The sequence below is a fragment of the Budorcas taxicolor genome, chromosome 11 (genome assembly GCF_023091745.1).
Source record: "Budorcas taxicolor isolate Tak-1 chromosome 11, Takin1.1, whole genome shotgun sequence".
NCBI lineage: Eukaryota > Metazoa > Chordata > Mammalia > Artiodactyla > Bovidae > Budorcas > Budorcas taxicolor.
The window spans coordinates 156797579-156825533 of record NC_068920.1 but is presented as its reverse complement, the minus strand read 5'-3'; the positions used below and the strand labels follow the sequence as shown (position 1 = coordinate 156825533).

General features: G+C 41.8%; 1 protein-coding gene across 1 annotated transcript in view; it reads right to left on the bottom strand.

Annotated features, from left to right (window-relative positions):
- Positions 1–782: 782 nt before the first annotated feature.
- Positions 783–27955, bottom strand: part of ZBTB43 (zinc finger and BTB domain containing 43) — a 30431-nt gene continuing 3258 nt past the window's right edge. The window contains exon 2 of the mRNA XM_052649033.1: positions 783–6465. Coding sequence (XP_052504993.1) covers positions 4895–6442 — 1548 coding nt within the window. The 5' untranslated portion in view covers positions 6443–6465 and the 3' untranslated portion in view covers positions 783–4894. The remainder of the gene's footprint in view (positions 6466–27955) is intronic.

The window sequence follows — 27955 nt, the reverse complement described above, 5'->3', positions numbered from 1 at the left end:
CTCTGCCCGGGAAGCTGCGGTGCCACCTCTGGTAACAGACCCCCCTCCTGTGACTCACAGCTGCTCACATGTTGAGGCGAGGCATCACCTGGGTGCGGGCACGGAACGCAGGCGTAACTCAGCTGGGAGACTGAGCGGCGTTTCATAAGGGATTATTTACAAAGGGTGTGGGCAGGCTCCAGGGACTCCTACGGGGATACTCCAGTCTCTGAGGGCCGGCGAAACTGGGAGTCAGGGCCGAGCCTCGGCTTGAGAGCCCAAGAGGAGGGTGTAGTCCCAGATGCTGGAGTTGCCTGATGGGAGCTGCGCAGAGGGGGCCGGCCTGTCCAGCCACGCCTGGCGGAAAGGAGCCGCGGGCAGTGAAGGCCCGGACTTCTCTCCTCCCACCCGCCACGCTCCTCCCAGAGTGTCTCCTGTGGACCGTGACCAGAAGCCGGGACAGGTCCGCAGGGGTGAGCCTCCAAAAAGAAGCCCAGGGTGGGGAGGGGATCTGGAGGAGCCAAGGGAGAATAACCAGGAGACCCAAACACCTGACAGGGCTAGCGGGGCGGGGCGCTAAACGAGATCATAAATGCCCGAAGCGGCAAATGATCAACTCACTACCCATCTGAGCAGGCTAGTTGGCATTTACTTATCAAAAGGCCACAATATAACTTTTATTCTCAGGTGGCAAAGGTCAGAGTGAAAACAAAGACTTGTGGTCAAATATCCAGAGTGAAAAACAAAACTTTTACAAAGTTGACAGATAACATTTATTAAAACATGTCATACAAAAGGGCATGGTCTCTTCTATAAGAAGAAAATATTAAACAGTAACATTCAATTAAGTAAAACCATGCTGTACACTTAAGACAGCAGTATATAAAGACAAAACTATTCAACTTTTGCAACACAGGCATAACATTTCACAAAATATCAATAAGATATGCACCTAATGATACTCTGCTTATTGTCAAATGGTTTTGTGGTCTAAGAGTCACCTGACTTGCATAAATAATTTTCTAGAAGAAACACTGGGAACCTCATAAAAGGAAAGAAGGCAGCAGCAATTGACATTATGACACAGGCTTCAAGCAAAACTAAAAAAAAAAAGTCACATTTGCAAAATGTGTTCCAGCATCTTCCCAGAGGGCACTATCAGTAGAAATTTGAAATAAGAAACATGTACCTTCGAACACATAAGTTAGCAAAGACAAAAATCCAAACAAACACCCTGGTTTCACTGAACAAAGTGAGTCACAGAAAAGCAACCTAAACCACAAAATTAGTGTGGCACAGAAGGGCTGGAGGGGTGGGGGTCTATGTTGCTTGGTTTTCAGCATTCCTAAATTATCCAGAGACCTTATGAAAGCAAACCCCTGAAGTTGGTGTGATGGCATCCTCTCCACCTTCCCCTACCCACCCGGGGTCGGGGGGCGCAGCAAATCCCCCCTCCCCAGGGAAAGCCAGCATTGCTGCTTCTGCTCAGCCCCAACTTCATGTCCACAGCAGCCTCAGGAGGAGGTGTGTGCCTCCGTAGGAAGATGCTACTGAGACTAAGCAGCTTTCCCAGTCAGTCAGCTCAGAGTCAGTTCAGTTCAGCAAATGCCCACTCGAGCCGAGGAGACCCTTTCAGGCAGACTCTTTGAGACCAGCAGCCAAAAGAAGGGACTGGGGGGTAACCTTCAACAGCTGAGGAAAGTTATGGCAGTCTGTTCTCAGCCGGTCAGACCTACTTTATCAGGTGGATTATTGTAATGTGTGGATCTAAAATGAAAGACATAGCATCAGTACGAATATTAAAGACCACTGGTGGTGCCTTCAAGCCCTTTCCCATTGGGACTGGAGAGAAACCACAGTTAAGACTCAAAGTAAGGGACAAACACCTTGGCTGTGGGCCACTGACAAGATCCCTGAAAGACTGTTTGGAAACGTTACCCACTGCTCTCCAAACTCAACGGGAAGGAGAAAGATTTTCTAAAGCTGTACTGAGGGTAAGGACAGAGACTATCTGTCCAACCCAGGGTGGGCAGGAGGAAAAAAAAAAAAAAGTAGTAACACAGTATGATCTCTTAAGCCTAAAAGCAAAGTTTATAAAGATTCACTTTCAATATCCAAACTAAGGCAACCCCCTTGCCCCGCCTCTCTGGACATGGCCAGCATTTCAGATGCCCAATCATCTCACGGGGTCTGGTGGACTGATCAGCAACTCTAACTTTTATAAAAAGCCCACCACCACAGAAAGCTTCAAACGGCAGGTGTGAGGAGCTTACATTTTATATTCTACATTTAGTAGCAGATGCACACGTAAGGATTTCAACAGAAGATCTGCTTCTCTTCATAACACGTGAAGTCCCAGCACAACTGAGAGCTTCTAAAACTACCACCAGAGAGCTGCCCCCAGTCCTGTCCTCCTCCTCCTCATTACGCACGACGGCTGCCGTGCTGATCTCAACATAACTGAAGGACCATGAGATTGTTCCAGAATATTTTTATTTTACCTCTCAAGACTCTTCTTCCCAAGTGTTCCAACACTCATTTGAGTACAATCTTTAATAGAAACCAGCACATCAAACCTTCCAAACAGGCAGAAATGGTCTGCTGATACTATGAGGGTGACTGGCTTTTGGCCGAACAAAATGGCTGCACTGCCTTAGTACTGAAATTAGTAGAAGTGATACAACAATTATTCCTCACATACAATGGCTGGGATCATACCTAAAACCCAATGCTTCTAACATGAGAAAAAGAGAAGCAGCAACTGAGCTTGGCTATAAGTCACCTCTACATTCTCTGTCAGGTACACAGAGAAATGACTGTTAACTGGTGAAGTTTCAACACTAACAGAAGAGGGTATTAACATGGCAAACAACCAAGAGGTAATATCTAGTTTCTAGGTTAAAAAAATCAATATATATTTATAATAAAGTTTTAAATACAAAGTGCTTTTTATATATCGAGAATGATACAGTGTTAATGAATAGATCCCTGTTTTGTAACCTTGATTACAAGCGTTAACTGGTAAGTAAATCTTTCCCCTTTCCATACAACTAAATGCCTTGATGGTAGGAGTTTGAGGACCAGAGGCCATTGCCAGCAAAGTTGCTCATTTCAGAGCAAAGCCCAACTTTTAAAACAAAAACTTCATTCCAAATCCAAGAAAAGTTATTTTTGTTTTCAGGAAAAAAAAAGTTTCCACTAAGAAATAATAAACCATTAAGTTTACGGAAAAGTTGACCTAACAGTAGCACCCTGACCCAACCCTGGTGACAGCTTCAGGTATGTTACAGTTTAAAACATCCTGAACAAGCTTCTTTTTTAATCCCAAACTTCTGACTAATCCTCAGAAAAGGTGTCAGAATAGCTACTTTTCTTGGTTTTTCTTTTTTTTTTTTTTTGGTAGGTATAGCTATACAGAGCTTCTGAGAGCTTCTTGTGGCTCAGAGGGTAAAGCGTCTGCCTGCAATGCAGGAGACCTGGGTTCGATCCCTGGGTCAGGAAGATCTCCTGGAGAAGGAAATGGCAACCCACTCCAGTACTCTTGCCTGGAAAATCCCATGGACAGAGAAGCCTGGTAGACTACAGTCCATGGGATTGCAAAGAGTCAGACACGACTGAGCGACTTTACTATACTTCACTATAGCTATACGGACTTGTAAATGTATGCAGCTTTATCTATTAAATGAGACCAGGAATTTGCAGACAACTTCCTAAAATTAGGAATCTTTCTTTCCCTCTTTTAAAACACATTCCAGCACTCCTAAAGAGCTGGGAGGACCAGCTCAACGTACCCCTCTGTGAGTATCTCTACCAGTGTATTTTCAAAACTCCCCTTTTCTTGAGCAATTGGTTCCCCTCGTCCCCCTAAGTATAACCTGACACTCAAAATTCTGCTACTTGGTGGCTCTCGTTCTGACAGCTGGAGTCTCGCTGTAGCACTCTATAGGCTCCTGAAGTTCACAGGTAACTCTCAGCCGTGGCTTCCAGCTCCTTCCCAGTAACTGGTCATTGACTGACCACTTCAGGAAGCACCATAATCTAAGACAGAGTGAATGGGCTGGAGCAGCCAATGGTACCGTGGTCAGAGTCAAAGCAGGCTAGAAGTCTACTAGCCAGAGCAGATCCCACCGTGTGGATGCTACAATTAAACAAACAGGATTTGGGACAGCAAACCAGTTAGAAATACCTATCTCTGGCACCCTAGAGAATTACAATTAGAAACAACTGTTCAAACTAAATGTTAGTACTAAAATATAAAACTCTGACTTATTAAGAGTCTGAAACACGTTGTGATGGTGGCATCTTACAGAAATTGGAGCTGGTACCATGAGTTACTTTTTTTTCTTACTTAGAATGTCACCCTCTTAATAATCTCCAAAGTTTTGGTTAGAATACTCTTTAGAAAGAACAAAACCAGATAAGAGAGCTCTGTTAATCAACTTAGTATCCTAGGAATCACATTATTTGTAGCTATTACATAAGTAGCATTTCATTCAGTGAAGCAGCTACCAAAACAAACCCACATTACCTAAGTATCTATAGTAAGAGCAAAATAAAATTCCAATATGACCTTGTAATAATGACTGATCAAACACCGCTGCCACCTGAAACGGAACTGGGGGGTTGGAGTCCAATTCCAAGTGCAGGTGTCTCTACCCTCTAGTTCACCAGCTTCATTCCCAAGAGGCCTGAAGGTTCACCTTACCAGGTGTGAGGTGGGCGCACTTATCCCCTTTAGCCACTCCAGGCCGGGAACAGACACATTTGAAGAATTAGATTTTTTAATTGGCCTACTTAGAACTGGTCTTGCAGAAATATCTTCCTTTTTTTTAAGCTTCTCTCATAATAGCAAGTAGCACGCATCATCTGTGCCCAGATTTGCATAATTACCACAGTTTATTTTTGTGCCTGCCACTCAAGTTGTATTCTGCTCAGCCTTTGCAGCTTCGTAGGACTTGGTACAAGCCTCAGTCATATTCTGCTCAGCTTTTGCAGCTTCGTAGGACTTGGTACAAGCCTCAGTCATATTCTGCTCAGCCTTTGCAGCTTCGTAGGACTTGGTACAAGCCTCAGTCATATTCTGCTCAGCCTTTGCAGCTTCGTAGGACTTGGTACAAGAAGTCACATGCCTGTGGAAACTGTCCCTCCACATGAATCTCTTTGCACAGATATTACACTCATATGGCTTTATGCCTGTGTGAATTTTCATGTGACCCACGAGATGATGCTTCATTTTGAATTTCTTACCACAGACCCCACAGCCATAAGGCCGGAGCCCGAGGTGCATGCTCATGTGTCGATCTCTCTGACTCTTGTGAGTGAAACTCTTGCCGCACTGACAAAGATACAGCTTGTCAGTGGCTGAGAATCCTAGGTGGGAAGCTTCCTCTTTAATCCCTGTTACCATCTCAATATTCTCACTGTAGCCCGATGCTAGAGCAGCCTCCTGTTTGTGCCAAATGAGATTCCCATCTGACCGCTCTCCAGAAAACTCTTCCATGGAGGAGCCATAGAAATCCACCTGCTCATCATAATTGCTTTCATCAGCCTGTTCGTCAAACTCTGCCTCCACTTTCTTTTCCCCGATGTGAAAGTCTTCCTCTACCCCCGAGGGCTGGACTGAGTACTCCGTCTGCACCGTGTTGACGGACTCTGTGACCTGGTGCTCATCGTAGGGTGCGTGCACATCCATGCCCTCACACGCCTGCTCAAAGCGCTCGGGCTTCACGTGGATCCAGCGTTTGTGAGCCATTATGCTGGGCTTGCTGTACATGGGCCGGGTGTAGTGGAATTCGGCGCTGTCACTGGCCCCCTCCTCCCCGTCCTGGCTTGCCATCTCCGTGCTCAGCCGGTCATGCTCTGTGGACGAGTTACTGGGAAGGTATTCGTGCTCAGTGAGCTGAGATGACAGCTCGTCTTTGGTGCTCTCCTCTTCGTTCTCTCCATCCCTCAGTTCCTGGGCTTTGGGGAAATCAGTGTGGCCCCCGGAGCCCAGCTCAAAGCTCTCTACCAGGCCATTGTAATTGCTGCTGCTTGGAGACTGATGGTCACTGCCATGATTTAGCTTCTGACAAAGGACTGTAGGGTTTCCTTCTAAAACCTCAGTGCATTTGTCGACCACATGCCACATCTGGAGGAAGCTCGCTGCTGTTAAGTAACTGACAATTTCTGGAGCAGGCATTACTAGACGCCCCGTATAACTTGACAGGAGAATGTTCTCAAACACTCTGGGATTCATCACATCAGGCAAAACAATCCTCCTGCTGTTTTTCAGGAGTACCTGGTCACAAAAGTAGGGGGAACTGGCAGCAAGAACAGCTTTGTGTGCTCGGAAAATGTGGCCTTGGACAACAATGGACACATCACATAACTGTCCCTGCTGGCGCTGCTGGTTCAGTTTCTGCAGAATGGTGCTGGAAAAATCAGGAAATTCTACTCGAAAAGAGTTTGTTCCAGGCTCCATTTCATCACAAATCTTGTTTGGTGCTAAAAGAGAAAGAAAAATTAGTACTAATTCCAGCCCAAAGAGAAATTTACAGATCACTAAGAAAACCAAGGTTGCATAGTTTCAAAAAAACCCCTGGCCTGTGGGGACAACGGGGAGCCCTTCATCCCCCAGAGCAAGGCTTGCAGGTGTTGAGCAAGAACCTCCCACCATTATTTATGGTATTAACTCTTGACAATGCCTGTGTCTGTGAGAAAACAGAATCCAGAGATATTTGTAAACTATATAAATCCCAAGTAAAACAAAATAAATATTTCTAGTCAGAACAAATACAATACCTTTTCCTGACAGAATTTTTAAGAGGCCTCAAATTCAATCCACACGAGGAAGAACTGTGGAAAGAAGGGGAGCTAGTTGCTTAGTCGTCTCCGACTCTACAATCCCATGGACTGTAGCCCACCAGGCTCCTCTGTCCATGGGACTTCCCAGGCAAGAATACTGGAGTGGGTTGCCATTTCCTTCTCCAGGGGATCTTCCCGACCCAGGGATCAGAACCCAGGTCTCCCACACTGCAGGCAGACTCTTGAAGCAGAGGTAAAGTCCCTTAGGCAGAAATGATCTCGGTAACTGCAAGGAACTGAAAGAAGACCACTGTGCTAGAATCCAGGGAGGGGACAAGGGGCCGAAGAGCTGTGATCAGTTCAGTCAGGCCTTTGGTTCCTTAGCACCACAGGGGCTAACTCACTGAGCTCCCAAACAACATGGGTTGCTCTAGCTGCTGTCAGAATTCTAGCCCTTTAAGAGCTTCTGATAATGCGAAACAGAACAAAATGGCAAGGCAAGGTACTCTTTCTCTCTGGTAATCTCCAAATTGTTTTAAAAGCTATAGAACAAAGAGTACAGTAAACACTGTCCCTGTCACTGAGTGAACTCAATCTGAAAACAGTTATAACAAAGAAGAAGGGATTGCTTGTCACATTATCGTAAATATATTTTGTGGGGTGAGTCAAGCATTACAGACAATTCACAAGAGTGATCAATGAGATGAACTCTGCTAGAGATGCTGCTCAGGCTCTGCAATTCCAGAGAAAATTAAAACAAACCAGAAAACCCAACAGATTTATCGGTTTAATTTGTATTTATTTAGCTGCACCAGGTCTCAGTTGCAGTAGGCAGGCTATCCAGATGCAGGCTGCACACTCTCAGCTGCAGCATGTGGGATCTAGTTCCCTCACCAGGGATCAAATTCAGGCCCTCCTCACTGGGAGCCTGGAATCTTAGCCACTGGACCACCAGGGAAGTCTCTCAACAGATTTATTGGTGCTATTTGTCACTTGGGTCTGATACCATATCTAAACACTGCTAAATAGCAGATTTTCTAAGTACCAGAAAAAAGAAGCAGATAACCCAACAAAGGTTGAAAGTTACCTTTCAGAGACAGGGAGAGATACCAAGAGAAGAAACTACCAAAGTTTTTTGAGTAATTACTATATACCAAGGACTATACAGCTGCAACTCCAATACTTTGGCTACCTGATGAGAAGAACTGACTCATTGGAAAAGGCCCTGATGCTGTGAAAGATTGAAGGTGAGAGGAAAAGGGGACGACAGAAGATGAGATGGTTGGATGGCATCACCGACTCGATGGACATGAGTTTGAGCATGTCTGGGAGTTGGTGATGGACAGGGAGGCCTGGCATTCTGCAGTCCATGGGGTTGCAAAGAGCTGGACACGACTGAGCGACTGAACTGAGCTGAGGAACTATACACCTTCTCACCTAATTTACAAATGTAGAGGGCTGTTATCTTAAGTTCACTATTTCCTAAGGCTAAAATTAAAGCTAGTTTTTATTATGTAGGGATTTGAAATCTAGGTTTCTACGACTCCAAAGCCTATGCTATTTTTCCTATCACATCACTGCATCTGCTAAGGAGATGTGAAAATACCAGATTAGTCATTACTAATTTTAAGAGGTAAGGCAGTGTTTCTAGAATTAAGTATTAGTTTATTATTTAGAGCTCTCAGAACATTTCACAGTGGCTTCCCAGGTGGCACAGCGGTAAAAAAATCCGCCTGCCAATGCAGGAGACATGTGTTTGATCCCTGGGTCGGGAAGACCCCCTGGAAAGGGAAATGGCAATCCACTCCACTATTTTTGCCTGGGAAGTCCCACGGACAGAGGACCCTGGTGTGCTGCCGTCTGTGGGGTCGTGAAGAGCCATGACTGAGCAACTGAGCACACACAGAACATTTCATAATGATTAAAAACAACAGCAGAAAGACCAGAAAATAAACTATTTAGCTATTTATAATTTCAAAAGGAAAAGTTAACTACATAAATGCATACAGACTACAGGTGTGTAAACTCTCATCACCACAGAATTTTGGTTTTAGCTATTTGGAAAAAAATCGGGAGGGCATAAAACACAAAAAGCTGTTAAAAAAAAAAATCTCTCCACCATTTATTCCTAGTTCTCCTCCCCCACAAAAGAAACCACGATTTACAAACTCCTGTATATATTTCTAGAAACTTCTCTCTGCAGGCATCAGAATAAGTGATCTATATTCTTTAAAAACTCCAACCCAAATGGGCTCATTACCTACATTCTACTCTGTCCTAGTTCTGTCACTCAATGTATCTGGCAGAATATCTGACATCCTATGAACTGATTATGTCCCCCAAATGCATGCTGAAGCCCTTCCCCAGTGTGATTTTGTTTGCTTTGGGGGATGATTAGGCCACAAGGGCAGAGCCCTCCTGAATGGGATTAGTGCCCTTATGAAGAGACAACAGAGTATTCCCTTGTCCCTTTCAGCTACATGAAGAGACAGTGAAAAGGGAGCTGGCTACGAATTAGTGAGTAGGCCCTCACCAGAAGCCAAACCTGCTGGCACCTTGACCCTGGTCTTCAGCCTCCAGAACTCGGAGAAACAAATTTCTGTTGTTTGTAAGTCACCCAGTCTATGGCACTTTGTTATAGTAGGCTGAATGGACTAAGACGCCAAAATAGCATAAGAGGAGGAAATTCATTATGTCTGGGTTTCCCTGATGGCTCAGACGGTAAATAATCTGCCTGTAATGCAGGAGACCCAGTTCAATCCCTGAGATGGGAAGATCCCTTGGAGAAGGGAATGACTACCCACTCCAATATTCTTGCCTGGAGAATTCCATGGACAGAGGAGCCTGGCTGGCTACAGTCTGTGGGGTCACAGAGAGTGGGACATAGCTAAGCGACTAACACTTTCATTCGATTTAATGGCTATATAGTTTTCTCCTATATGAACTCAATGATAATTTAATCAGCTCTCTTCTTATGGAATTTCAATTGTTTGGGTTTTTGAAATTATGACTGTCTTGGTTTATCTTCGTAAATATCTATAGGGTAATCTCTACCAGTAGAATTCCTGGGTCAATAAAACTAATTTCCAGAAAGGGTGCACCAAGTCACATTCTTACCAACTGTAAATGACAGTGTCTATTCCTCAACTTGATCAAACAACACAAAAAAAGTTTGCAAATTTCTCAAGTGAATAATCCATGATTCACTGTTCTGATCAACATTCAATTAATTATGAACGAGACCGATATTCTACTTACATTTACTGGTCATTTGTTTTTCCTATATATTATCAGTCATACTCTGTGTTCAAATAAATTAAGCAATTCATCTCATTGATTTGTAATTTTTGTAAATTCAGGACACTAACTTTTGAAATTTGTGCAAATTATCCAATCTTTGCTTTTATAGCTCCAGGGTTTTGTGTTAGACACACAAAGGCATTCCTGACTGCAAGATTATAAAGTAAAAAGAATTATTTAGACTTTATTCCTGGCACCATTTTTCTTTCAAAGGCATTTAAGTCTTTAATACATAAAGAATTTATTTTGGCATAAGGAGGTTAGGATCCAGTTTTTCCTTTTCCCTCCAAAATGGTAAGCCTGTTTTTCCTACACTACTTACTGAATAACTCATCTTTTCCTCAAGATTTAAATTATTTGCTGTGAAATTTTATGTGACTGAGATAAGACTTAAAAACAGTTCTACAAAAAAGACACCGTAAGTGATGTTAGAGAAAATGGAGTAGGAAGCTCTAGGTGTCAGTCCCTCTACCAAAACAATCAGTAAACTGTTAAGATGATCAAAATCAACCATTTCAGAACTCTGGAATCCGATCAGACACTCAACAGCAACCACAGTAATGCCTGATCAAAGAAGAGGCTGTTAAACCTTGTTAAGAGAGCGAGTGTCCATGCTTTGTTGCTTCAGCCGTGTCCAACTTTGTGGTCCCATGTATATAGTCCACCAGGCCCCTCTGTCCATGGAACTTTCCAGGCAAGAATTCTGGAGCGAGTTGCCATTTCCTCCTGCTACAATCTGCAACAGTGGCCCAGTTTCCAAGAGTACCTAGCTAAAGCCAGGGTGGAGGAACAGTGCTCTCCCAAGACTGGGGCTTTTGCATCTTGGCCAGTCTGGTTGATCCATGCAGCTTTGTCTTGGGCTGCGTGGTTTCCCCAGTAACGTCCATCATAAGATTTTAAAATACACACACCTCTCCCACTGTTTCCTGGGCCCAAACACTTAAGGAAATCTCTGTCAGGACGCAGCCACCACAGAGCTAAAGCAACAGAAACTTCAGGGACTACATGCAACAAGGAATACAGACTTTGCAAAACAGTTTGGAAAAAATCGCCATATAGACAACAGCAGCCATCAACAAGAAACAAACAAAAAAAATCCCCTAGGAAGGGAAGAATCTGATTTTAAGAGCTATCCCATTTGAATACTAAAAATATCCAGTTCTGAACCAAAAACTACACAGAAATACACAAAATACACAAAGAAAAAGGAAAATAAGGTACATTCACAGGGGAAAAAATATTAGAAACTATCCTTGAGGAATACCAGACATTGTTAAGTGCTAGTTGGATCTGTTAAAGTCAACTGCTGTGGACTTGCTCAAACTGTTAAAGAAAACTATGGACAAAGAGTTCAAGAAAATCAGGAGAACAATGTCAATAAAGAGATCGAAATTATAAAAAGTAATCAAATAGAAATTCTGGAGCAGGAAATTTTAACAGCTGCATTATGGGCTGAATTGCATCCTTCCAATTTCCCTATGTTAAAGCCCTAGCCCTCAGTACTCCAGAATGTGACTATATTTGGATTTAGGGCCTTTAAAAAGGTAAAGTTAAAAGGAGGCTGTTTGGGTGGGACCTAATCCAAGATGACTAGTGTTCTTAAAGAAATGAAATTTGGACAGAGACATCAGGCATGTGTGCAATGTGAACACACAACGAAAAGGGGGCACTTGCAGGCCAAAGAGAAGGGCCTCAGGAGAAACCAAATCTGCCAGCATTTTGCTCTCAGACTTCAAGCCTCTGACACTGTGAAAAAAATAACTTCTCATTGCTTAAGCCACCTGGCCTGTGGTATTTTATTATGGCAGACCAAGGAAACAGATACAAGTTAAAAATTCATAAGAGGAGTTCAAAGGCAGATTTAAGCAGGCAAAAGGAAAAAACTTCATCAAACTCAAATGTAAATCAATTGAAATATCCAGTCTGAGGAGTATTAGGAACAAAGAAAAAGAAACACAATCTGCAGTACTATGGAAAACGAAATATACCAACATGCAAATCAGCCTCAGAAGCAGAAAAAATAGAAATGATATAATTTCCTGAATTTGATAAGACATAAACGGTACACATCCAAGAAGTTTAACAAACTCCAAGTAGATAAAGAGAGCCACATAAGATACATTTTAAGTCAAATAGTGGTGTTGGAAAAAAAACTTTGTGCACAATGTGAGAGCTGCAAGTTAAGTTTTATTTGGGGCAAAATGAGGACTGCAGCCCTGGAGACAGTGTTTCAGATAGCTCTGAGAAACTGCTCTGAGGAGGCAAGAGAGGGAGCTAGGATATATAGGAGGTTTCTAACAAACGACAGGTATTTGGGAAAGTCAAAAGCGTATTGATAATTAAAGAAAACCAAATATGTCAGGCTAAGGAATTTCGCATTTTTCTATGTATGGGAAGACGAAAGAGTCTGGGCTCACTGAAATCATTCCTCTGATATGCGTGCCATCTATCTGGGGCCAGTATCCTGCATTTTCACATCCTGAGTTTCCTCACTGCTCACCAGTTCACCATCCTGGTGGCTGAAACTGCTATTCACTATGACGTCCTTGTTTACTGATATGGCGGGAAATATTCCATTTCTCAGTGGAAAGTAAGCGACAATGGAGAATCGTGAAAGCAGCAAGAAAGAAGCCACTCATCACCTCAAAGGGATCCTCAGGAAGACCTGGACTTCCCTGGTGGCTCAGACAGTAAAGAGTCTGCCTGCAATGCAGGAGACCCGGGTTCCAACCCCGGGGTCAGGAAGATCCCCTGAGAAGGGAATGGCAACCCACTCCAGTGTTCTTGCCTTGCAGAAATGAATGGGCAGAGGAGCCTGGCAGGCTACACCCTATGGGGTCACAGAGTCAGACACACAACTGAGTGACTAACATTTTCACTTTCAGTAAGACTAACAGCTAACTGCTAATCAAACACCATGGTGTTCAGAAGGCAGCACATGACATATTTAAAGTGCTATAAGAAAGATCTGTCAACCAGGAATTTGATGTCTGCAAAACTATCCTTTCAAGAATGAAGGAACCCAACGGCTAAAACCGCACTCTCAACACAAGATCAACACAGAGTTTGATCCTTGGTCAGGAAACTAGATTTTATAGGCTACAACTAAGAGTTCACATACTGCAACTAAGAGTTTGCACACCACTCCTAAGACCCGACATAGCCAAATAAGTAAATATTTTTTTAAAAAGAGAGAAATTAAGACATTCCCAGATAAACAAAAGTGAAGGGTGTTTGCTACTAGTAGGTTTCCTCTATAAATGATAAAGGTGTCCTTCAGGCTGAGATAAAAGAACACTTGATAGTAATTCAAAGCATATGAACGAGTAGGCTACCAGTAAAAGTAATAGCACAGGTAAATATAAGAGCCGATATTATTATGCTTTTGGTTTACAACTTCTCTGTTTTCCTGAATGATTTAAAAGGCAAATGAATAAAACAATAAGTCTACGTTATTGGGCATACAATGTATTAAGACAGGGGTCCCTAACCTCCAGGCAGATCAGAGGTGGCACTGGATTAGAAATAAAGTGTACAATAAATGTAATGCACTTGAATCATCCTGAAACCATCCCCTCCAGCACTGCTCGGTGGAAAAACCATCTTCCATGAAAAAGGTCCCTGGTGCCAAAAAGGTTGGGGACTGCTGTATTAAGATGTAATCAGTGGCAATTACAATATGAAGAGGGAGGGATGAAGATGTATAGGAGTTGAGTTTTCACATATTACCGATCAGTCAGTCAGTTCAGCTGCTCAGTCGTGTCCGACTCTTTGCAAACCCATGGACTGCAGCACGCCAAGCCTCCCTGTCCATCACCAACTCCCGGAGTTTGCTCAAACTCATGTCCATCGAGTTGGTGATGCCATCCAACCAACTTATTCTCTGTCGTCCCCTTCTGTCTTCAATCTTTTCCAGCATCAAGGTCTTTTCCAATGAGTCAGTTCTTCGCATCAGGTGGCCCAAGTACTGGCACTTCAGCATCAGTCCTTCCAATGAATATTCAGGACAGATTTCCTTTAGGATTGACTGGTTTGCAGTCCAAGCCCCTTGCAGTCCAAGGGACTCTTAAGAGTCTTCTGCAATACCACAGTCCAAAAGGATCAATTCTTCAGTGCTCAGCTTTCTTTATGGTCCAACTCTCACATCCATAAATGACTACTGGAAAAACCATAGCTTTAACAAGACGGACCTTTGTCGACAAAGTAATATCTCTGCTTTTTAATATACTACTGATAATAGCTTGTTGTAAGTTTTAAGATGTTAATTGTAAACCTCAAGATAACTACTAATAACTAAAAATATACATAAAAAGAAAAGGGAGTGAAAACAATATATAAAACAAAAATCTCAATTAAAAGGCAATAAGGGGGACTTCAGCAATACGTGAACCGTGAACTCCCTGATGTTCAAGCTGGTTTTAGAAAAGGCAGAGGAACCAGAGATCAAATTGCCAACATCCGCTGGATCATGGAAAAAGCAAGAGAGTTTCAGAAAAATATCTATTTCTGCTTTCTTGACTATGCCAAAGCCTTTGACTGTGTGGATCACAATCAACTGTGGAAAATTCTGAAAGAGATGGGAATACCAGACCACCTGACCTGCCTCTTGAGAAATCTGTATGCAGGTCAGGAAGCAACAGTTAGAACTGGACATGGAACAACAGACTGGTTCCAAATAGGAAAAGGAGTACGTCAAGGCTGTATACTGTCACCCTGCTTATTTAACTTATATGCAGAGTACATCATGAGAAACGCTGGACTGGAAGAAGCACAAGCTGGAATCAAGATTGCTGGGAGAAATATCAATAACCTCAGATATGCAGATGATACCACCCTTATGGCAGAAAGTGAAGAGGAACTAAAAAGCCTCTTGATGAAAGTGAAAGAGGAGAGTGAAAAAGTTGGCTTAAAGCTCAACATTCAGAAAATGAAGATCATGGCATCTGGTCCCATCACTTCATGGGAAATAGATGGGGAAACAGTAGAAACAGCGTCAGACTTTATTTTTCTGGGCTCCAAAATCACTGCAAATGGTGATTGCAGCCATGAAATTAAAAGATGCTTACTCCTTGGAAGAAAAGTTATGACCAACCTAGATAGCATATTCAAAAGCAGAGACATTACTTTGCCGACTAAGGTCCGTCTAGTCAAGGCTATGGTTTTTCCAGTAGTCATGTATGGATGTGAGAGTTGGACTGTGAAGAAGGCTGAGCGCCAAAGAATTGATGCTTTTGAACTGTGGTGTTGGAGAAGACTCTTGAGGGTCCCTTGGACTGCAAGGAGATCCAACCAGTCCATTCTGAAGGAGGTCGACCCTGGGATTTCTTTGGAAGGAATGATGCTAAAGCTGAAGCTCCAGTACTTTGGATGCCTCATGCGAAGAGCTGACTCATTGGAAAAGACTCTGATGCTGGGAGAGATTGGGGGCAGGAGGAGAAGGGGACGACCCAGGATGAGATGGCTGGATGGCATCACAGACTCGATGGACATGAGTCTGAGTGAACTCCGGGAGTTGGTGATGGAGAGGGAGGCCTGGCGTGCTGCGATTCATGGGGTCGCAAAGAGTCGGACACGACTGAGCGACTGAACTGAACTGAACTGAACTGAGGTGGGGTTCAAGATGGTGGAGTAGAAGGACATGCACTCAACTCCTCCTCCGAGAGCACCAAAATCACAACTAGTGTTGAACAACCACTGAACCACTGACAGGAGGATGCTGGAACCTACCAAAAAGATTTACTCCACGTCCAAAGAGAAAGAAGAAGCCGCTGCGAAACCGTAGGAGGGGCATAATCACAATAAAATCTAACTCCATACCTGCTGGGTGGGTGATCCACAAACTGGAGAACAATAATACCAAAGAAGTTCTCCCACTCTCATGAAGGTTCTGAACCCCACTGTCAGGCTTCCCAGCCTGGGGACTCGACAAAGGGACTGGGAATCCCCAGGGAATCTGACCTTGAAGGCCAGCAGGATTTGATTACAAGACTTCCATGGGACTGGGGGAAACAGAGACTCCAGTCTTGAGGGCACAAACAAAACCTTGCGTACACCAAGCCTCAGAGGAAACGAACAGTGACTCCACGAAACTGATCTACAACGATCTGCCAGTGTTGGAGGTCTCCAGTGGAGGTGTGGGTCAGCAGGGGTTCACCACAGGGATGGGGGACTGGCAGCAGCTGTCTGGGAAGGTCTTTGGCGTAAACTCTTTTGCAGGTTGCCATTACCCTGACCACAGAGCCCAGAGCCCAGAGGGCTGGGTCGCCTTAGGCCCAAAAACTACCAGGGAGGGCGCGCAACCCCACCCATCAGCAGATAACTGGATTAAAGCTTTACTGAGCAAGGCCCTGCCCACTGGAGCGAGACCCAGTTTTTCCCACCACCAGTCCCTCCAATTAGGAAGCCTACAAGAACCTCTTACCCTGCTCCATCAGAGGGCAGACAGAAGTAGCAAGAACCACAATCCCACAACTAAAACAAAACCACTTTACAGAAAGTTAATCAGTATGAAAAAGCAGAAAGTTATGTCCCAGATGAAGGGACAAGATAAAATCCCAGAAAAACAAGTAAAAGAAGTGGAGATAGGCAACCTTCCAGAAAAAGAATGCAGAATAATGACAGTGAATATGATTTAGGATCTCGGAAAAAGAAAGGAGGCAAAGGTTGAGAAGATGCAAGAAATGCTTACCAAAAACCTAGAAGGCAATAAGGGGAACAAAAAACACCTAAGATGCACAGAAAATAGCTGGAAATAAACAGTAGAAATAAATCCTTCTTTATTAGTGATTTTTTCAAATTAAGTAGATTAAGCTCTCCAGTTAAAAGGCTTGGAGAATGGGTTAAAAAACACGGTCTATACATTGTTTATAAGAGACTCACTTCAGTTACAAAGGCACAAGGATGTTCAAAGTAAAATAATGGAAAAGGTGATTCATGCAAAGAGAAACCAAAAGAGAGCTAGGGTGACTATATTATTATCAGACAAAATAGATTTTAAGTCAAAAAGGTTACAAAAACAAAGATGGATATTATACACTGACGAAAGTTTCACTTTCAAGAGTGTATGACAAAAACATATACGCACCTAACAAAAGAAATACATATGAAGCAGAAACGAGCAGAATTGAAGAGAGAAGCATGCAGATGCACACTAACAGGTGGAGACTTCCACACATCTAGAAAAACAGGACAAAAGCTCTGTAAGGAAAGAGAGGCCTTCAACAACATTATAAGCCAATTACACTGAGAAGACACACAGAGAACACAAACAGAAAGGAATGCAGTGGATATGCGCTACAACATGGGAGAATACTGAAAACATTGCACTGAAACATGCTGAACGTTAAGGTAAGGCAGAAACAAAGTACAGATGTTGTATAATTCTGCTTTTGTGAAATATCTAGAAGAGACAAATACAGAGAAAGTAGATTGGAGGTTGTCACGGGTTTGGGTGAATAAGGAATGGGGAGTTATTGCTTAATGGACAGAGTTTCTATTTGGGGTGATGAAAATATTTCGGAACTAGAAAGTGGTGCTGACTGTACAATACTGGAATGTAAGTCATGTCATACACAATACTGGAATATAAGTAACCTGAAAATGGTTACAGTAGCAAACTGAATGACATGTATTTTTTACCACATACTAAAAAACAGCTGGAAAAAGGTCATGTAACTTTATTTCTAACTCTGTCAAGATGGTGATAATCTTTGTAATTTAGTAAGTATTTGACCTCTACCCTTAAATCTGAATGATTCTGGCACTTCTACATATTCTCTTTTCTTGTAACATGCAAAGTCTAAATCTCTCCTACAGGTTTCCCTGTTATATAAGCAATATTGGGCTTTCCAGGTAATGCAGTGGTAAAGAACCCACCTACTAATGAAGGATACGCCAAAGACATGGGTTTGATCCCCAGGTAAGGAAGATCCCTTGGAGTACAAAACAGCAACCTGCTCCAGGATTCTTGCTAGACAATTTCATGGAGAGGAGCCTGGAAGGCTACAGTCCATGAGGTCGCAAAGAGTTGGACACGACAGCACAGAAGGAAATAATATTTACAAACTCACAGGCAATTGAGGTCTATATAATAGTAGTTGCCATTTCAATTGTTAAAAGAGTTTCACAGAAGTAATTAACTCACCACAAAAGAACATTTTAAAAAGCCCCACAACATAAAACACTATGTGCAAAGTACTAGGGGGATTTCTAAGACAATGAAGGAATGTCACTGTCCAGAGTTTATCATCTGGTAGGGGGATTAAAAAAAAGCACACACAAAACCCCATGCGTATAATCCTGTTATTCAATGCAAAGCCTGATATAAGCACCATAAGAGGATTACAAATCTTGAGGAATTCAGAGGAGGGAACTGTGGTGTATTCTAAAGTTATACATGGTCACTATAAATTTTGGTGGTCACCAGGCTAAAAGGAAGACTTGCAAGCAGCATATAATTCTTTCCATCTACTACATCCAAACTAAAAAATATAAGAAACAAAAAGATTAGCATGAAAAGCAGGGATCAGAGTTGTCTTTATGCAACAAATTTTAATTAAGGATCTAGTGGAGATGGGGCCAGGCTAAAAGGAGACCCTACCCTGGCAACTCCCCCTGCTACACCAGACAATTCTGGCAGCAGTAATCCTGACAGAGGACCAGCAGGTACCTGTTCATCAGGAAAGGCCACAGTTACAGAGGGCAGACCACAGGAAAGGTCCTGCATTCTGGCAACATTCAGAGATGGCTGCACTGGGTACCAAAGGTTGCACACTGCCTCAGCAGAAAATTTTTAAAGACTTGATATGAAAAGGTGGGGCTCATTAGTAGCCCCAGGAAGGAAGCAAAGACATAGCCCATCCTTTGTCAGCTAGACCAAAGAAACACAAGTTGGCCCCTGGTAAAACAATTTCACCAACACAGAACAAATTGCATGGAGCTCAAGTTTGCCTAACAATGTCTCAACCTAGCCTCCAGCCCCAGTTTTTTTTTTTCACTCAAGTTATAACACTGATGTCAATATCATCAGCCCATCCTCCAGCAAAAGAGCTAACAGTTGATTATAACAGCATTCAGGTATAAAGAACCCCAAAATGATCTATCCAAAAAGGGGGAAACTTTCAGACCTGAACAAAATGTTTCCCAACACTTAATCTGTAAATAGATTCTACAATAACCAAAAAGAAGAAAATAGTAAAGGGTAACAAAGAGTACAGTTTAGATAGCCTTTTTAAACTGATGTTTTCCACAAGCATGAAAACATGATTTCTGTGAATGGAAATTTAAGGAAGATAAAATAGTAGAATGATGCAAAAAGAACAAGATATAAGGAAACTAAAAGAGAGCAGAAATTTAAACAGGCGGTAAGGAGTAGAAAATGGAATCAATAACGTGGAAGCACTCTGAGGAATGTTTATGCAGGAGGATAAAAACAGGATAACAGCAAGGTAGAAGATAACAGGACAGGAGAACAGAGAATATAGTTCCAACATATGGCTAGTTGAGAGTCCTTGAAAGAAAGAACAAAATGAATGGAGCAGGAGGAATAATCAAAGTATCTAAGAGAAGAAAACTTCCAAGTGTGAAACCTTGAGTATTTAGGAGAATCTTGCCTCAACAGTGGGAACAAATTAGCTTTAGACAAAATGCAATTCTGGTTCCATTAAATAAAGTTTAAAAACAAGCCTCAAAAGGATCAAAATATTTCCTAGTAACTTAAATGTGTTCCAGAACAAAGCTTAAGGATATTTATACAACACAAAAAATCCAGAACCCACTAAGGTAAAATTAGTGTATGGCATCCAATTAAAAAAAAAAAAAATCACCTGGCATGCAAAGAAGGAAAATATAATTCATAATAAGGAGAGAGAGAAAAAAAATTGATCAACAGAAACAGACCCAGAAATGACAGACTTCTACAACTGGTAGAAAATTCTACATTTCATATGTCCACAAAAATTAAGCATGGCAGGTACACAGGAAAACTAACAAACACACAGGAACTCCAAAACTGAACTATAAATTAAAAAAGACAAACACTGGCTGGGAATAACAACAGAATTAACAATGAAGAAGAAAAGCTTAGCGACTGAGCAATAACAACAAATAATGTAAAACTAGCAATGCCAAATTCAGAAAATTAGGAATAAGAAATGAAACAAAATGCAATCACACGACAGAAACTTTTTAAAACAGAAGACAATTTTCCCCTAATAAATTTCAATGTCACATTGATTTAAAAAAAAAAAAAAAAGTAACTGTGGAGAAATGACAAAGCACATTCAAATGACTGCCCAAAGCTCCCAGGCCCAGGATATTTTATGGGAAAATTCTTCAAAACTAATTCCTATGTTATATAAACTGTTTCAGAGGAGGAAGAAAGGAGAAAGGGAACAAAGATATAAGAAAACTTGCTATTTTTATAAAACCACAGTATCAAAAATGGACAAAGAAAAAACCTAACTCTCACTTATTAACACAGAAAAGAAAAATTATAAACTACACAGCATTTTGCTTTAATTTCTTGCAGGCTGAGTGTATTATGAGTGTGACACACTGAAGAAACTGAGTTATTGGTACCACCACACCGAGGGCAAGAACTTATTTTCTGGTAAAATTACCACCAGAAGACCCTCTTAAAAGCTTTCTTCCATTCCATAACACCTCTGGCAGCATGGGCATCACTGCCTGTGCCTCCTTCTACAAGTGACAGGGGTAGCGAGAGGTAAATCTGAAAAGAATGACTGGTACTACCCTGCTGAAGGCTGAGTCTGAGCTTTAAATGGGGCACTGGGGGCAGCACTGAAAACTTCGGTGTGACATGCTGTGAAAAATGTTTAGAAAGGATAATTTATGGATGGACTTAAAGCAGGAGAAGCCTAAAGCAAAGGCCAATGATAAGATTTCAGTGAATATGGTCTAGGTTTGAGGCAATGAAAGTAACAGTGAATATGGAAAACAGAACCAATGGGACCTACTGAATCGGTAGGCAGGAAGATAACAAGAGTAGGTCAAAGTACACATAATACTATCAAGAAAGCGAAACATAACTTACAACACGGGAGAAAATATACTCAAATCAGGTAACTTATAAGTAACTTGTATACAGAATACATACGGTGGTGGTAGTGGTATGGTATCTGACTCTTCGCAACCCCCTGGACTGTAGCCCACCAGGCTTCTCTGTCCACAAAAATTTCCAGGCAAGAATACTGGAGTGGGTTGCCACTTCCTACTCCAGAATACATAAAGAACTCTAAAAATTCAATAATAAAAAGACTACCCACTGAAAAATGGGTCAAGGATTTGAACAGACATTTCTCCAAGTAGGACACACAAAAGATGTCCAGTATCATTATTCATTAGGGAAATGCAAATTGAAACTATAATGAGCTATCACTTCTCACCCACTTGGGTGGCTGTGATAAGACAGACACTAACGAGTGTTAGAGAGGATGTGGAAGGATCAGGACCCTTATACACTGCAGTACAGCTGTCTGTTGTCACCCTGTTTGTTTAACCTACATGCTGAGTCCATCATGAGAAATGCCCGGCTGGACGAGTTACAACCCAGAATCAAGACAGGCGGGAGAAACATCAACAACCTCAGATATGTGGATGGCACCACTCTAATGGCAGAAAGCAAAGAGGAACTAAAGAGCCTCTTGATGAGGGTGAAGGAGGAGAGTGAAAGAGGCAAATTAAGACTAAACATTAAAAAAACTAAGGCCATGGCATTCAGCCCCATTACTGCATGGCAAATAGAAGGGGAAAAAGCGAAAGTAGTGACAGATTTCCTCTTCTTGGGCTCCAAGATCACTGCAGACAGTGCTGCAGCCATGAAATCAGATGATTGCTTCTTGGCAGGAAAGCAATGACAAACCTAGACAGTGTATTGAAAAGCAGAGACATTACTCTGTCGACAAAGGTCTGTATAGTCAAGGCCATGGTCTTCCCAGTGGTCACGTATGGTTGTAAGAGCTGGACCGTAAAGGCAGAACACCAAAGAATTGATGCCTTCAAACTGTGGTGCTGGAGAAAACTCCTGAAAGTCCCTTGGAAAGCAAGGAGATCAAACGAGTCAATCTTAAGGGAGATCAACCCTGAATATTCACCAGAAGGACTGATGCTGAAGCTGAAGCTACAGTATTTTGGTCATCTGATGCAAACAGATGACTCATTGGAAAAGTCCCTAATGCTGGGAAAGATTGAGGGCAGAAGTAAAAGAGGGTGTCAGAGGATGAGATGGCTGGACGGCATTACCAATGCAATGAACACGAACTTGAGCAAACTCTGGGAGATGGTGAGGGACAGGGAGGACTGATGTGCTGCAGGCCATGGGGTCGCCAAGAGTCAGACACGACTGGGCGGCTGAACAACAATACTGCTAGTGGGAATGTAAAATGGCTCATCCGCTTTAGAAAACAGTTTTGTAGCTCCTCAAAAAGTTCAACAGGGTTATCATATAACTCAACAACTCTACTCTTTTTATCTACCCAAAATGAAAACATGATGCCCAAAGAAAACATAATGAATGTCTCTAACAGCATTATTCATAATGGCCAAAAACGGGAAATAACCCAAATGTCCTCAACTGATGACTGAATAGAACATGGTACATCTATACAGGAATATTATTCCATTTTATTATATACTACATGTATCATAACATCCTTTTGGCAATAAAAATGAAGTATTGATATATACCAGAAGTCCAAACCTTGAAACATCATGCCAAGTGAAAGAAGTCAGACACAAAAGGCTAAATCTTGTATGATCCCACTGACATGAAATGTCCAGAATAGCGAATTTCAGAGGCAAAAAGTAAGTCAGCAGTTGCAAGAAACTACAGGGCAAGGAAATGAGGAGTGACTGCTAATTGGTTTGTTTAAAAGGGAAGACAAAAATTCTAAAATTAAATTGTGGTGGTGGTGTTCAGTCACTAAGTTGTAACTGACTTTTTGAGACCCCATGGACTATAGCAAGCCAGGCTTTCCTGTCCTTCACTGTCTCCCTGAGTTTGCTCAAACTCATGTCCATTGAGTCGGTGATGCCATCCAACCCTCTCATCCTTTGTTGCCCTCTTCTCCTACTGCCCTCAATCTTTGATGGGTATTTGACTCATTGAATATACTAAAAAAACCTCTTAACTGCATATGAATTATGTCATGATAAAGCAGTTTTTAAAAACAGAGTAATGCAAGATAAACTAGTTGGGCTTCCCAGGTGGTGCTAGTGGTAAAGAACCCACCTGCCAGTGCAGGAGACATAGAGATATGGGTTCAGTTCCTTTGTTGGGAACATCCCCTGGAGGAGGGCATGGCAACCCACTCCAGTATTCTTGCCTGGAGAATCCCATGGACAGAGGGGCCTGGTGGGCTACAGTTCATAGGGTTGAAAAGAGTCTGACACGACTGAAGTGACTTAGCATGCATGCAAGGTAAACTAGTTACCAATTCCACTGGGTAAGCAGGACAATGTCATAAGCAGCAGGAGAGGTAATCGCATGGACCATTTATTTAATGAATGTATTGTAACAGATTCTATGTAAAGCACTTTATGTATTCTCATAAATTAATCCTCATAAAAAATCACTTGATATTTTTTACTCCTATTATAAAGAATAAAAGATAGACAAGAGAGGCTAAACTATGTACCTAAGGTCATATAACCAGTAAGTGATGAAGCTGGAACTTAAATTCAAAACACCAGCTCAGACCCAATAGTCTGAGAGATGAGGCAGTATGGAAGGTAAAGATGAATATTTTCACAAATAACCGAAACAGTCTACAATGTGTAATGCAATCAGAGCAAATTATTCGCCATCTTCAGACTTAATGAAGTACTAGCAATTTTGTGTCATCTTGTATAGATTTTTTTTAAAAAATCCAACAGTTCTAAAACAAACACGCCAATCCTAGCTAACTCCCTCCATCATTCCCTAAGATAATCTGGCTTTAAAAAAAATTTTTTTTGACCATACCCCATGGCATGCGAGGTTTGACCAGGGATCAAACCTGAGGCTCTGCAGTGGAGGCTCAGAGTCTTAACCACTAGACCACTAGGGAAGTTCTAATCTGGCTTTTTAAGAGCAAAGGACAAAGGGTAAATATGAACTAGATGACCTCCAAGACCCTTTCCAACTCTGATGAGTTTAATTGTACATTTATTATTTAGCTGAGGAATTGTATGTCAAGCTTTATATACTGTTTAAATACCAATTCCATATTCTAAAAACACACATGACAACAGTATAATAGGGGAGGTGACCCACCAGTGACTTTTCTTGAAGCCCTCCAGAGATTTCTTAGTCAGAGTGCATGGTAATTTGCATGCTTACTGTAGAGAGCACATTTAAACACTGTAAATGTTACTTTAGTGAATCTCTAGTCTGGCACAAATGTACAAAAATACCAACACCCCATGCCTACTCAAATACTTTAGCCAAATGCTTTACAGTTCACTAAGCAGACTATATAAACTCAGGGCTGGCAACAGCCTTTATACCATGAGCTAAACTGAAGCTCAGAAAGGTTAAAAGATCTGTCCAAGGTCACATATCTCAGAAGTGGTATGTTAGGATTCAAACAGAAATGTAATGCCAAATCTAATATTTTTCTAAGTGAAAAAAAAGTGTCACTTAGGAAAGTTTCTTGGAAGTTAAATTCTCTAACAATACAAAGAATGGCAATGATTGGCCTTAAAATGTGCAATCTCTACTCCTCAGAAGTAAGAGAACCTTCTGGTCTAATGTAAATACAACTACATTATTATTTCAGTAAAAAAGTTTTCAGTAAAAAATTACTGAAAAAGAAACCACTTTAGTAAATAATTTAAAAAATTGTATTTTTAGCAAGTTTATAGCTTACCTAAAGAAAAGTTGTATTCCTGGGATAAAGTTCTTTGTGCCATGACCATCAAAAGACAGTATGAATAAATGACAAAGAGGAACCCATTTCTTAGTTTTGTTTCAAACTAAAATCACAGCGCTTTCTGAAAAGAAAAATCACATTAAAAATGTGGGAGATGCTAGTGCCATTCACTGTGTACCAGTGTCTTGCTAATAAATATTGTATCTGTGGGTGAACGGCAAAGAAAAGTAATCATGACTGATATTTTCTGTTATATCAGCTTTTCTACCTTCTGAGCTACTACCTTTGTACTTTTTAAATAAAGTTTTAATTTTGGAATAAGTTTAGATTTACAGAAAAGTTACAAAAAGTGTTGAGTTTCTGCATGACTGTCACTAGGCTTTCTTTAAACGTTAACACCTTCTATCACCATGGTTCAGTTCAGTTACTCGGTCGTGTCCTACTTTTTGCAACCCCATGGACTGCAGCACGCCAGGCCTCCCTCTCCATCACCAACTCCCGAAGTCTACCCAAACCCATGTCCATTGACTCGGTGATGACATCCAACCATCTCACCCTCTTTCATCTCCTTCTCCTCCCGCCTTCGACCTTTCCCAGCATCAGGGTCTTTTCAAATGAGTCAGTTTTGGACATCAGGTGGCCAAAGTACTGGAGTTTCAGTTTCAGCATCTGATGAATATTCAGGACTGATTTCCTTTAGGACAGACTGGTTTGAGCTCCTTGCAGTCCAATGGACCCTCAAGAATCTTCTCCAACACCACAGTTCAAAAGCATCAATTCTTCAGCACTCAGCTTTATAGTCCAAATCTCACATCCATACACGACTACTGGAAAAACCATAGCTTTGACTAGACAGACTTCTGTTGGCAAAGTAATATCTCTACTTTTTAATAAGCTGTCTAGGTTGGTCATGGAGCAAGGAGCAAGTGTCTTTTAATTTCATGGCTGCAGTCACCATCTGCAGTGATTTTAGAGCCCCCTCAAAATAAAGTCTGTCACTGTTTCTACTGTTTCCCCATCTATTTCCCACGAAGTAATGGGACCAGATGCCATGATCTTCGTTTTCTGAATGTCGAGCTTTAAGTCAACTTTTTCACTCTCCTCTTTTACTTTCATCAAGAGGCTCTTCAGTTCTTCACTTTCTGCCATAAGAGTGGTGTCATCTGTACATCTGAGGTTACTGATATTTCTTCTGGCAATCTTGATTCCAGCTCGTGCTTCCTCCAGCCCAGCATTTCGTATGATGTACTCTGCGTATAAGTTAAATAAGCAGGGTGACAATATACAGCCTTGACATACTCTTTTCCCAATTTGGAACCAGTCTATTGTTCCACGTCCAGTTCTAACTGTTGCTTCTTAACCTGCACACAGATTTCTCAGGCGGCAGCTCAGGTGATTTGGTATTCCCATCTCTCGAAGAATTTTCCAGTTTGCTGTGATCCACACAAAGGATTTGGCATTGTCAATAAAGCAGAAGTAGGTGTTTTTCTGGTATTCTCACTATTCAATACCTATGTAATTTTGCAGAATTAAACTACCCTGTACAAAAGTATTTTTTGGCCTCTAGACCATTATCAATCAAATATACCTATATTTTCTAACTGGAACACATTCCTCATCCGCCCCCCATCCCCACCCCTCTGCAACCCGATAGCTCAGTAGGTAAAGAATCTGCCTGCAATGCAGGAGACCCAGGTTCAGTCCTGGTCAGGAAAATCCCCCGGAGAAGGAAATGGCCACCCATTCCAGTATTCTTGCCTGAGAAATCCCACAGACAGAGGAACCTGGCAGGCTCCAGTCCAAAGGGTCACAGAGTCAGAAACAACTGAGCAACTGAGCACACTCAGCCAGAGCACTTGGTAAAACCTATTCTAGGATTTTTAAAGAACAAGCTACCTGCTTTATGAAGTTTGATTCTTGCCACAGCTGAATGTTTTAATTAAAACTCCAGGGCAAATGATCCAGTGTGGAAAATTCTTTGCCTTTCAAAAGAGAAGTTATTGTTCTAACCACTAACTCTCCACTTATCAGTCACCCTGCTATCGTTGTTGTTGTTCAGTCGTTCAGCTCAGTTGTGTCTCTTTTTGAACCCTTGGACTGCAGCACACTAGGATTCCCGGTCCTTCACCATCTCCTGGAGTTTGCTCAAACTCATGTCCATTGAGTTGATGATGCCATCCACCATCTCACCCTGCCATTAACATTACAATAAAGCCAAGGAAATGTTTTTTAACTGCACTCTCATATTCACTAGAATTCAGGATAAGAAGCTGAACCAAGAAAGCAGAAGAAATAGCACTTGCTGTTTTGTATGTTCTACAACATACACAACAAAAGGTTTTTTTCCCCTCATATGTTACAAATGAGACAAAAATCTCTTTGTATTTTAATTGCAAACATGAATAAGGTAAAATGGAAAAGTTCCTGAAAATAATATAGAGCTACAATTGATTATAAGAGGCACATTTTCAAATTTCTGAAATCAAGATGTGATGGCCAGGTGGAAGTTCTAACAGTTGTCTCTGCCTTAAACAGTACTAGAGCTTTCCTGAGAGCCTCACCCAATGTTTCTGACGACACACAGGACAAACTGTGGAAAAGCACAGGTGTAACTCTGAACTGAAAGTATTCAGAAGAGTAGGAATAGTAAGGAGGTTAATGAACATTTTAATCAGTTTGTTTCACTTTTCTTCTTTTTACAAATGTACTAGAATATAACTTTAAAATTAAGTTTAAACATGTAAAAAAGCATATGTAATAGCTTAATTGGACTTCCCAGGTGGTGTAGTTGGTAAAGAATCTGCCTGCCAACGCAGGAGACTCAGGAATCAGAGGTTTGATCCCTGGGTGAGGAAGATCCCCTGGAGGAGGAAAAGGCTACCCACTCCAGTATTCTTGCCTGGGAAATCCCAAGGACTGAAGAGCCTGGCAGGTTACAGTCCATGGAGTCAGTGAGACACTACTGAAGTGACTTAGCATGCACACAGCAGCAGCTTAATTGCCAGAGCTTTCTCTTCCTT